This window comes from Neltuma alba, unplaced genomic scaffold (assembly GCF_004799145.2).
Source record: "Neltuma alba isolate B1F8T4 unplaced genomic scaffold, ASM479914v2 tig00004125_pilon, whole genome shotgun sequence".
NCBI lineage: Eukaryota > Viridiplantae > Streptophyta > Magnoliopsida > Fabales > Fabaceae > Neltuma > Neltuma alba.
In genome coordinates, this window is record NW_021633575.1 from 3,078 (window position 1) to 15,304 (window position 12,227).

Here is a 12,227-nt window from a genome sequence, read left to right on the forward strand (position 1 = left end):
CAAACTTCATATGCTCTTCAATATCAGTATTATATATATATATATATATATATATTTGGTACATGTGATTCAGGAGAGGAGTAATTCGTTATTTTCAACTCTAGTTAATTATAGCGAGCTTAAGAATTAATGTGGTAAGATGAACCAACCGAAACAAAAGAAGAAGAATGAATGACTTGTTGTCTAATCTAAAGACTCTTATTTGCATTTATGCATGAATATAAAGATATATATATATAGAGAGAGAGAGAGAGAGAGAGCGCAGAGAAACAGATCAGAGCTAGTGTGGGACCATATGTAAGGGAATGGGGACACAATACACACACAGAACAGAACATCCTGGTTTCTGTAAATGGAAGAAACTTTATCCAGTGGAAAGCAAGTTTCACCCAAAGTAAATTCCATTTATAAATGAAGGGTGGTGTGAGCAGTATTATAAGGGAGAAAGGGCCAAAACAGTAGATGGAGGACGAAGCTCTGTGTGTGTGTGTAAGAAAGATGATGATGAGAGTAGGGTAATAGGGTAGGTAGGTGTAGAAGCATATGTAGTTACAGTTAATTAGCAGCAGATTATGAGAATTAAGGCAAAAAGAGGAAGGCTTTAATTAACTTGCTTGCATGTTGATGAAGCACTTTTTTGGTTGCTTTATTACAAAAGAAAGAAAAAGAAGAACTTAAATTAAGAACTAACCCCACACTAGTGCATATAGCTATATGCATAGATCAGAAACCCTACCAAACATGCCCTTGTTGTTATGAGCAGACCATTACTTGTGCTGCAATACTACCCCCTCTGTGAAAACCGTTCAGGGCTTTTCTTTGTTCATCTCTCTCACACTACTGTTGGGTCGCTTTCCGACCTTGAATTGAAGCATTATTATTATTATTATTAGGGCTTGTTTGTGTGAGAGTTTTTTTCCTTTTATTTATATGTGTATATATAGGGGCAAGGCAATATATAATAGGTGTCTCAGCTTCGCCCATAAATCGTCTTTCATTTATTCATGTATTGGCAGTACTGTTATATATATATATATATATATATATATATATATTATCATCGTCATCTGTACCATTATGATGTGTCCCACTGATATATCTTCTCTTTTACCTAGCCAGGCCACCGTATATACCTCTCCTCATTCCTTGTTCATCACTCCCTTTTTACGGTCCTGTTATCTTTTTCCTCCGTGCTTAACTGGTTCTTATGAGTCATCATATTGGTCCCTAACTCATTCGGATCAAGTTGGGTCAGATTGCAGTTAATTCTCTCCATATATATGCAGGACTTTTCGTCGTTGTTCTTTAATATAAAAGCTAGTTGGAGGTTGAATTTGATAATAAATATCAGACCTCAATCTACTTTATCTCCCAAATTTATAACTCTCCCAAAGGCATCTTTATTAATTAGTAAAGAGTTTAATTCCCACGGAAGGTAGGTCTAATACACATGATTAAAGAAGATAGTTTAAAAAATCAATATATATTTGTTATAAATAATTAATTTAACTAATTTTTTTAATATCTTCAAATTAATTATCCAATTCTTATATTAAGGACCGGAGGTAGTATTAGATTTTTAAAAGAGAACAACTGCATTAAGAGTCTCATTAAGCTTATCCTCAGAGTGCCCACATACTCCCTAGCTTGCTTGGAACTAGTAACTTTCTTTCTTTTTCTTTTTTTTTTTTACTGTTGGTCCCATTTTCTTCCCAAAGCCACCTATATTTTGGAAGTCATCATATTGGTTCTTGACTTTCTTGGAATAAGTCAGGTTAAATTGTTTGAGCGTAAACCTGTCCTGACAACAGTGAGATCTTTCCATCCACAAAATTCAAACTTGATTTCTTATTTAAGAAGAATAGATGCTGAACCACTTGTACCATTTGTGTTACTAACGTCAAAAACAATAGCCAACGACCCTTGTGCATATATAAAATTTAATTGAAACATAAATTAATCACTTTCCTTGCTATATACAAGATATAGAAGAAAGATAATTGGATATATAGGGAATCTGATAGTATGTTTTGATCATAAATTAAATTCACAGGCTTCTCGTACGTGTGATGAGCCTGGAAATTTTTATCTAAGAACAGAATTGTAAATTCCCCCCAGATCAAGTACAGATGTTAATGATTCATTCAAAGCTACGTACACACATATAAATACTTCACCCAAAAAAAATGTTCTGATACAATAAATTGCATTGAAGGCGTTTTGGACAACTCGAGTATATATATGAATTATACATATGAACGCTGCAGTAATTAAGCACTAAAAAGCTGTGTGATACATAATCACTCTGCCTAGCAATGTAACTATATATATATATATATATATATATGCTGTTCATTAAGCTAAGGGTCGAAACAACCAAAACTATTTGAGATATAAAGAGCTAATTGAAACTATTTGGTCAGTTGATAATATTTAAATCTAGATTAGACTAATTAGTCAATGATATTAATTCCATTACATCAGAGAATGGTGGTTCGATAATTTATTTTCGGGAAAGTTAAAGACTCGGGCTGAACCGGCCTAGGAGGGGGAAGTGATGATGGGCAGAGGCAAGTCGTAAATTTACACGCACGTATCAATTGAAGTTATATATATATAATACAACTAAATAATTTTGTTGAAATGGAGTCAATGTTATAATAGTACATGTGTAATATCAAATCACGCACGTTTTCATTATAGTTTAATTAGTGTGTGTGTGTGTGTAGATTCTGGTGAGAACTTGAGGGGGAGAAGTTAACTTTTCTCAACTATATACCTTTCCCCCCCTTTTATTCATGAAATGAATAGCTTAATTTCAGTGAAAGATACAGTGAGATGAAATTGTAAAGGTAAATTAAAAGTAAAAAAGAAAAAGAAAAAGAGGAGGTGGTGATAAGAAGAAATAAATAGGAGGGGCATAGGTGGCGGGGTGTGATTGGAGGGAGAGATAGGAACAGAAATTTGTTAGGTTGTGGTGTGAGATGATGAAGCAAAACAGGAGAGATGCTGTGGTGCGTGAGCGTGAGAGGACGACGTTAGGTGAGTGAAAGGGATATTCATCGCCGACCACCTGATTCACACCATTCATCATATTCATTCATTCAATCTATCAATCACTTTACTTCTACGTACATACACATGTTTTAGGTTGGAATCATTTTCAGTATTCATCATCTTAATGAGTATTATAAATTCATCAGATCTTGACTATTTATGTTTTTCTTTATCTGATTGACTATTTATGTTTGATTTGAACGGTTCAAATTTAAAATCTTTAATTAATTATTTTTAAATAGAAAAAATTATTTTTTGAAAGAATGATAGTTAAAAAATTATCTCTATTTTAGATTTTATACATATTAAAATAATTATTTTGAATAAATAAAAATAAAAAATTAAATCTAAACCATTCAAATGAGATATGAACGTTTTAGATCTGATGAGTTTAGGATATTTATCAAAATGATGAGAACCAAAACCGATTCCATTCTATGTTAAGAAATTTAGCTCGTAAGTTTTCACTCAGAGAAATTTTCCTGATATAAATTTGTTTTAAATGTTTGATATAATAGTAATATTGCTTCATACTATTGAAAATATTAACTATTAAAATCACTATTTTAATTATCAGTATTTTTTTTAACAGTCTACAATTCTAAATTTTTAAAATAAATTTGCGCTCAAAAAAATTGTTTTTAAATGAAAGTTTCGGGGCTAAATTTGTAATTCAAGTCCATCCCAAAATCAAAGGTTCTCTGGTCAAGGAAAAGGAAAATAATGGCTGACATATACCCACATGGCCTTTCGGCATTTTTATGCGGGTGATATGACATATTTCCTATATACATATTGGAATCACATAATGCTCAGATGCGTATGACGCGGAGACAGAGATGCCGACTTGAACTTTGCTTCTCTTTTGCCTGCGAGTCGGAATCCAATCATATTAAATGTTTGATTTGATTTCATATCACTCTGTCTTCCCTGTTGTTATTCCCTCCTCCCTAAGCTTGTTTTGACCCAGTTTGATCAATGCTGGCTTCCCACCCGGCCACATCTCTCCAATACCTTATCAGGTAGATGTCACCAATAATTCCACTTTTTATCCCCAAAAAAAAAAATTCATAATGCCACTTGTCACCCAAGCACTTGCTTTTAGAGATTTACAAGTCATTTTTACCGTGCTTCTTTAAAATTAAAAGAAAAAAATCAATACTTTCATATTAAATATACATGTACATATTTTAAAAATTAATTAAGACACACTAACATTTAATGAGGGGTAAAAAGAGAAACTAAAGATAAAAAATTAACATCATGTCTTGTAATTAGGACAAATTTTTCTCTAATTAAAAATGATGTGACTACATGGTACTGTCAAGTGCTAAATGTGAACACCTCTCCCAACAAGAATTTGAATCTTGATTCACTACGTTGTGAGAAATTAACCCCTTCCACTAGACGCAATCCCCGTTGGTTTTATCTTATAGATTTAAAAATCTGAGTGTAGCTTTTCTCATTTGGGCTGGTTCGACCCAGTTAGAATCAAGTTAGTCGAGATGATTTTTCCCCCTCTCCTTTCCTCATGGGATAAGTTTTCTTCTTTTAATTTTAGGGAATAGTCTTTTTTATTTATAATCTTGTTAATTTGATGAAAACAAGCAAGGAATATAACACAGCGTCGTCCAGGGAAGACATAAAAGAGCTCTATGAGAACTATAATTATGGAGACAGAAAAAGAACTAAAAATTCATGACCAATGAAATCCTTCCCTTTCATCTTTTTATTTATTTATTTTATACATCATTCTCTTTCATGTTTCAATAACCTCACATGACTTTAGGATCCTATCATTATGTGAAGAGGAAAATAAATTCATTAATTTATGGTCCATAACAGTTGATCCTCAGGTGGGGCCCATCATTAAAAAGTCTGAGAACCATTACTAGTGGCCCACCATTTGGCCCACATTGTCTTTTTCCTCCACTAATCGAAATTGACATTAGGCCCATAATTGTGGGCCAACCCCTTCCTTGTTTCTCTGTTGATTTTGTAGATAAACATCACAAAACAGGGGAGTTTAAATCATCACTTTAATTTTTTGTCCTAATTCACCAGCATACTAACTTCTTAGTCATCGCTTGTTTTCTTTTTTCTAACTTTTATTATTTTTCAATGAAATAAAACTGTTAAAAAAAAAAGATATTTTTTCTCTCCTTACTCACTGATATTTAAACCTGAAACCTAAAGCTATGGTTCATGAATATTTTTTACTATGTTCATAGGAAATCTAATCTGCTAAATGCAAACATTTTAAATCGGAAAATTTATGTTTCGAAAGTTTCAAATCAATTTCAATTTTATTTCGTCATGTTGATAAATATTCTCAATAGTCAATGCCTTCTTAAATGCCAGTGACATTGCACTGAGGAAAAAAAATGCCATTGACATTCAATTAAATTAAATGGCCGGGGTCACGCGTCACCAGGTGGTTGTTGAAATAGAAACGTGAATTTCAATAATCCATATCTCTATCACAAAATTTAATACTTCTCTGCTTGTTGGTTCTTAACGTAGGACCCAACTAGAGAGTTGTTATTGATTCTACATGTAAAATATGTTTCACAAGTTTATGAATTTTTTTTTAAATTAACCCTATTGATATCCCTAACAATAATTAAATAAGAGAGACAAGAAAGAAATTAAAAAATATTTTTATGATGTTTTAGAAAAAAATCATAATAACTAATTTAACTTATATCTTTAGTCTATTCAAATTATTTAATTAGATCTCACATTAAGATGGAAATAGTATATATATATACTGAGAGAGAGAGAGCATTTAAAGAGAAATAAGAGATTAAAAAAAAGAGAGACAAACAGGTGGATATAAAAATAATACTCTTCATGTCCTTAATATAAGACCCATTTAACTAATTTGATTAGATTAAGGAAGTTATGTAAGTTAGTTAATTATAAAAAATGTGACACATCTTTCCTAAAATACCATAATCATCTTTCTTAATACCTTCTTTCTTTCTTTTACTTGATTATGGTTGATGAACTATCTATAGGGATAATTTAGAGAAAATTGATAAATATGATAAATGAGTCTTATATTTAGAACTAAAACCAACTTAACAATTAGGTCTTATATTAATGACCAGAGGAGTAAGATGGAGACCTTACATGACATGAACATATGAAAGATTACTCGATTTTAAAATGATAGTACATGACATGTAGTGATGTAGAAGACCACATGAATGACAGCTCATCTATTTCTGTCGTATGCAATTAATGTTTTGAAAAAAAAAACGTTTTAATTTTCGCAAATATATAGGTGAAATTAACAAAAATAATTGACAAAGAATTAGGGAGTATTTAGATAAAAACCAAATTATGGTTTCAGAAGTGATTTTACAATTTACGAGATAAATATATAAAAAAATTTATCTCGATTTACGAAAAAGTGCTTCTGAGAAATACTTTTCATGATACACAAACACCCCCTTAATCAGAAATAAAATGCTTTTGAATTGAACATCTTTTGGATCATGCCAAAAGGCCTGCAAAACTTCAAACGCATAGTCTATTCAAATTAATTAATTACATCTCATATTAAAGATCGAAATAGTATATACATACTGTGAGAGAGAGAGAGAGAGCATTTAAAGAGAAATAAGAGATTTTGCCTGCAAGGGTTGGGTCCGACTGGTCGCAAACGGGAGCGCAAGGCGCGTTCCCCTACCGGGTCATGGGCTCGATTCCTGGCGAGGCACCCTGGGATTAGTCTGGCCGATACGCTGGGATACTCTGAGTTAGCGATAACATCCTACTCAAAAAAAAAAAAGAGAAATAAGAGATTTTTCTTTTTAAAAAGAGAGAAACAGGTGGATATAAAAATAATAAGATGGAGACCTTACATGATATGAAACATATGAAAGATTACTCGATTTAGGGAGTGTTTGGGTGACACCCCAAACCATGGTTTGGGGACCTAAACCATGGTTTGGGGAATAAATCACCCAAACACCCCCTCTAAAATCAAAACCATGGTTTTGGGCAAAACCATGGTTTTGGAAAAAGCAAAATTTTTTTGCTTTTGGAGAAAAAGGAAAGATGTGAAGGCCTATATGATATGTATCTTGTTATTTTTTTTATAAACATATTTTTTTATAAATATATTTAATCTTATATTTTATAAATATATACACATTAATTATTTATTAATTATATTATTTTATGTATTATTAATTATGTTGGTAAAAAACATATTATTAACAATTTTATTCCTTCAAATTAAAATATATCATAAAATCTATTTTTTTTGTAATTATCATATTAACTTATATCTTTTTTTAAGTATTTGTATATAAAAAGTGTTTCTGATAACAACTATCCAAACACTCTTACTTCTCAGAATCACTTTTTTACAAAATCTATTCTTCACAAAATCTATTTTTCTCACAATCTATTCTCCAGAATCACTTTTCCAAACCACGATTTGGTTTCATCCAAACACACTCTTAAAATGATAGTACATGACATGTACTGATGTAGAAGCCCACATGAATGACAGCTCATCTATTTCTGTCATATGCAATTAATATTTTGAGAAAAAAAACGTTTTAATTTTCGCAAATACATAGGTGAAATTAACAAAAATAATTAACAAGGAATTAATCAGAAATAAAATGCTTTTGCATTGAACATCTTTTGGATCGTGCCAAAAGGCCTGCAAAACATCGGACGCATGTGTTCGCAGGAAAATACATATGACAAAGCAAGAACTTAAAATAAACCACCTCCCACAAGACCGATTAAATATGGATGTTTCAAATTAAAAAATTTAATAAAATACGCCTAAAATATATTGAAACAGAGATTAATTTTTCAACCGGTTAAAATTTGATCTGAAACATTCAGAACTATAGTGAAAAGGAAGTGGAGAAGCCGCAAGAGAAACATATTGGAATCCTAACCTCAGAGTCATCTAACATCGCATTAACATTGGAAAAGAAATACCATAAAATGATAACATCAGATTAGCCAAATCACTCGCAGAAAGAAAAAGTTAAACAGATGAACCTAACAGTTGCAGAATTAAGATGTGAAGTGTCTGCAGTGCAAATATCAAGTTTCCAGGTGCCTAACCAAATGAATCACTGAACCAAGAATATAAAGAACATCTCACAAAACGGGATTTCTGGATGAAGAATTTCATATTCAAGGACGGTCTATGGCACTCTTAGAATTAACTAGACAACTTTTGCATCATTTCATACAGAATAATATAAAAATAGAGTTTCCCCATATTGACCCAAAAAATAAAAAAAGAGTTTCCCCATAACACTAAAAAAAAAAAACATTTATTAAAATGCAGCATGTTATGATTTATGGCAGCTAGCATTGTTGTCTATCTCCTCAAGGTGTGCAGAATATACTCCGCGTAAAGATCCCTGCAAAATGTTACATAAAGCTCAGATTATTTCAAGCAATGACCATTTCAACTAAAATCACTTTTGCTGCCATAAATCACCCATGTTCAAAGTATTAAGATAATTATATCAGGAAAATATATTTAGCTGGCTCTTGAATCGGTAATAATCTTTAACAATTTTTACCAAATATTAGCTAGATATAATTAAAAATAGAAAAAGAAAAAGAAACTTAATAGTTGTTCCAAATGTACTGACATTGAATACTGGATGGCTTCAACAGCAGTGGTTGCAGGCAAGAAGTCATTAACAGCCACCTCCTTGTTCTCATTCTTCTTGTCTGAGAAAATATGTTAAGAAACAAGACAATTTGTAAAGAGGCATAAATATGTTAAGTTTTTATATTAATATGTTCTGAAGGATACAGTCTTCAAAGAAGCGTCGAATCTCGGAGAGACGATGAGGTGGCAGATCTTTGATGTCATTGTAGTGCTTGTACTCTGGATCATCGGCACATACTGCAATAATCTTATCATCCTTCTCTCCCTGTGTCAATAGGGTTGTGACTATTTTGTTAACATATAATTGCTTGGAAAGAAGTAGATTTTTCTATTCTGTCAATACACAGGATAAATAATAACACAGCAGGCGTTTTGACTGAGATATATTGATTTGAACAAAATTTTAGGTGGAAAATTCAAATTTTAAATTCAAAGAGTTAAAAAGAAAAAACAGAAGGATAACAAAATAATAGCCAGAAGGGTACCTGGTCAATCATGGGCATCAACCCAATGGCCTTGGCTCGTAGGAAACAACCAGGAAGAACTGGCTCCTAACCACATCAGATATTCAGTAAGCTGATTATAACGGAGGAATAGTGCCCGGGAAAGAATCAAACATAGTAGATCATGGCCAATGCAGAATTTGAGTTGATTTGGGATCTTCGTGTTTGGAACACAGATAAGGATATAACTCTAGACTATGAGATTTGTCTGAGTGATTAATGAGGATCTATTAACTACTGATATTGAAGATTAGTTGTATGAAGGGAACAGTGATCTGGAATCTTGCGTGATTATACTCACATTAAAATGACTTGCGCATTATGTTTTCAGGCACTGAATCATAGAATTAATATTGAATTTTGCAACATAATACATCATAGATATAGCTAATGAAGCACTAGAGTGATTTGGAATTTTCATCTTTTGAAAGCAGGTAAAGATAAATCAGACTATGAGCATTATAAGGGTAATTAACAGGATTCAGAAGTGATGAGTCCATCAAAATAATTTGGAAGTAGGAATCTTTAGTAGCAGTATCAGCTTTGTACATGGGGGGGGGGGAGAATTTTGTGAATAGAATGTGAATAACAGAAATGAGCATCACAATATAATTGAATTGAATTGACTGGCGTGATATGCTTTAGAGCTAATCAATAGAACCTAATAAACAGGATGCAATGCTTCTACAACATAGTCTGAAATAATAAGAAATTACCTGCATTATAATCAGGACATCAAGCGGATCGTTGTCTTCACACAGTGTACGAGGGATAAAGCCATAGTTATGAGGATAAACAACAGATGAGTACAAGACCCGATCAACCTGAGAATTATTACAGATCATACGAAGAATCTAAAAGACAGATATACGAGAAAAAGCAGACGATGGAATTTGACAAGAATCAAGAGTCTGCGAGATGGGAAAACAAAAGGATCATTGAATAAGCAGGGAATTTGCTCATACTTTAATCAATCCAGTCTTCTTGTCAAGTTCGTATTTCACCTTGCTTCCCTTGGTAATCTCCACAACCTGCAAGTCGCAACAAACCGTTTAAGAAGCAGAAACACTATGTTTTCGATCTGGATCCCCTAAATTTTCAAAGGTAAATGCATGCTTCCAATTTGGTGAGATCTAAAAGGAGAAAAAAAATAATGGGCATAAAAATAGGATATGGACCGCATTCACAATCATTACGTGACAAACACCCCCCCATTGTATAAATGCATGAATGTAGGGAATGAATTTGCTATGTCACTAGGAAAGTTCAGGTCAGAAATGAGATTAATGTGATAAACAAATGCCTTTAATAGGAGAATAATGGATATTTGAGATTCAAAGTGAGCATTAAGAGAAACTGAAGAGTTTGGAGGAATATAGAATTTAATTTACGGAGGCAGGGGAAGCTCTGAGATTAGGTCAGCGAGGTAAGACAGGATTTTATGAACCAAATTACTACAAATTTTGAGAGTCTGTTGAGGTTTAAATGCATAAGCGCAGATCCAAGTCAAAAATGAATTCAGCAAAGAACAATCTTACCATATGAAAACTCAGATCCACATTCTTCTAAATCAGGCAAGAAGAGTGTATGATTTTCTGCTTCGTTTTAGCAATTAGTTTGATTTCTTCTTTTATAAGTAATTTGTAATTTGCCAAAATGAATGGGAAAAGATCATCAAATCAGAACTCCCTAGAATTCAGTGTGTATCAATCCATCACAACTGGTTAGTGCTATGTTTTGGGAACCGCATCATAGAGGATCATAAGACGCCACAAAGTTCCAGACAAGTTGAATTAAAAAGATAATTCACATCTACTTTATCCCTCTTCCCGCAACAAGCACATTCTTTTCTCCAGTAGATGGCAGAAGACAATCAGACAACTATCTCCAGAGACGGAAAATGAAAACTTACACAATTGAAAATATTGGGAGCTCCAGGTCCTGCATACCATACAGTAATTAAGAATTTAAGATTATTTGCGACAAGATCAAGTTTTCTATGTCAATGAATACAAATGAGCAATCTGATCAGTGACAGTACCAATTTCAAGATCGTGCCAGGGGTGGGCAGCAACTGATCTCCTTGACAAAGATGAAAGAATCCTTTCATTCAAACGAGGAACTGGTCGGTTTTCCGGAGCTGGAACTTCATTATTCTCCTCTGAGTGGCTCATCTTGATACAGAAAGAGCACAAAATAATGTTTATAACAAACCAAGAAAATTAAAAATGGTCTGACCCAAATGGATTTTGTCAGTTGGCAAGAGACGATAATTTATCTCGTTATCAACATGAATTAAGTTCTTCCAAATGTTTTCTCACTCGAGGTAAATCATCAACTCTAACACTATATCACTGAAAAAGTCTAGAAATCAAGAAACATGACTATGCTGCTCATCTAAGGTAAATCAGCTCATATCGGAGGAAGTGAAAAATACAAAATAGGACGTTGTTAATAGCTTCGCAATCTTATATGCAGAGCAATAGCGCTAAGCTCAAAATGAGTTGTAGCGATGGCAGAAGAAAGCCCAGAAAATACAACTTTCGTAAAAGATGACTACTTGATGCACCGAACAAATAACTTACAGTCAAACAAAGAGGCTCTTAGGAAGACTGAAAGTTCTGAACCAAAGAAAAAACGCACCTTTAATAGGACTGTGAGTAACCTGAAGAAATGGTCAATGGCTGAATAGGGAAGAGAAGGCGAGGTGGGTGGTATTTATACGTGTTAGAACATTAGGTCACAACTGAGGAGGGGGGACCGAAGGAGGAAAAGGGAGAGAGAGGCTGACTCACCTTGTTCTGTGAAGATTCGGAGATCTGTTTCTTTGGTGTACAATCTAATTGCAAAAGAGTTTAAAATGTCACTATTCGACTAATTATTATATTACATAATTAAAAAAATTTCCTTTCGATTGCATCAAAAGCTAATCTTTTCTTTTTTTGGCCAAACATCAAAAGCTAATCTTGGAAGTGAAATTATTGCTCAGAACAGGAGCT

General features: G+C 32.9%; 1 protein-coding gene across 2 annotated transcripts; it reads right to left on the bottom strand.

The window, feature by feature from the left end:
* Positions 1-8,391: 8,391 nt before the first annotated feature.
* LOC114743773 (soluble inorganic pyrophosphatase 1) lies at positions 8,392-11,974 on the bottom strand. Of its 2 annotated transcripts, XM_028931991.1 has the most exons (9): positions 11,872-11,974; positions 11,270-11,403; positions 11,141-11,169; positions 10,194-10,259; positions 9,945-10,052; positions 9,211-9,276; positions 8,870-8,990; positions 8,703-8,784; positions 8,392-8,465 (listed from the first exon to the last, which is right to left on the bottom strand). In XM_028931991.1, the coding sequence occupies exons 2-9, from the start codon at positions 11,400-11,402 to the stop codon at positions 8,423-8,425; spliced, it is 648 nt and encodes a 215-aa protein (XP_028787824.1). In that variant the 5' UTR covers position 11,403; positions 11,872-11,974; the 3' UTR covers positions 8,392-8,422. The 2 variants fall into 2 exon arrangements, with proteins under 2 accessions (XP_028787824.1, XP_028787823.1); XM_028931990.1 differs by lacking the exon at positions 11,872-11,974 and having other exon boundaries at positions 11,270-11,426.
* Between the last annotated feature and the right edge of the window lie 253 nt (positions 11,975-12,227).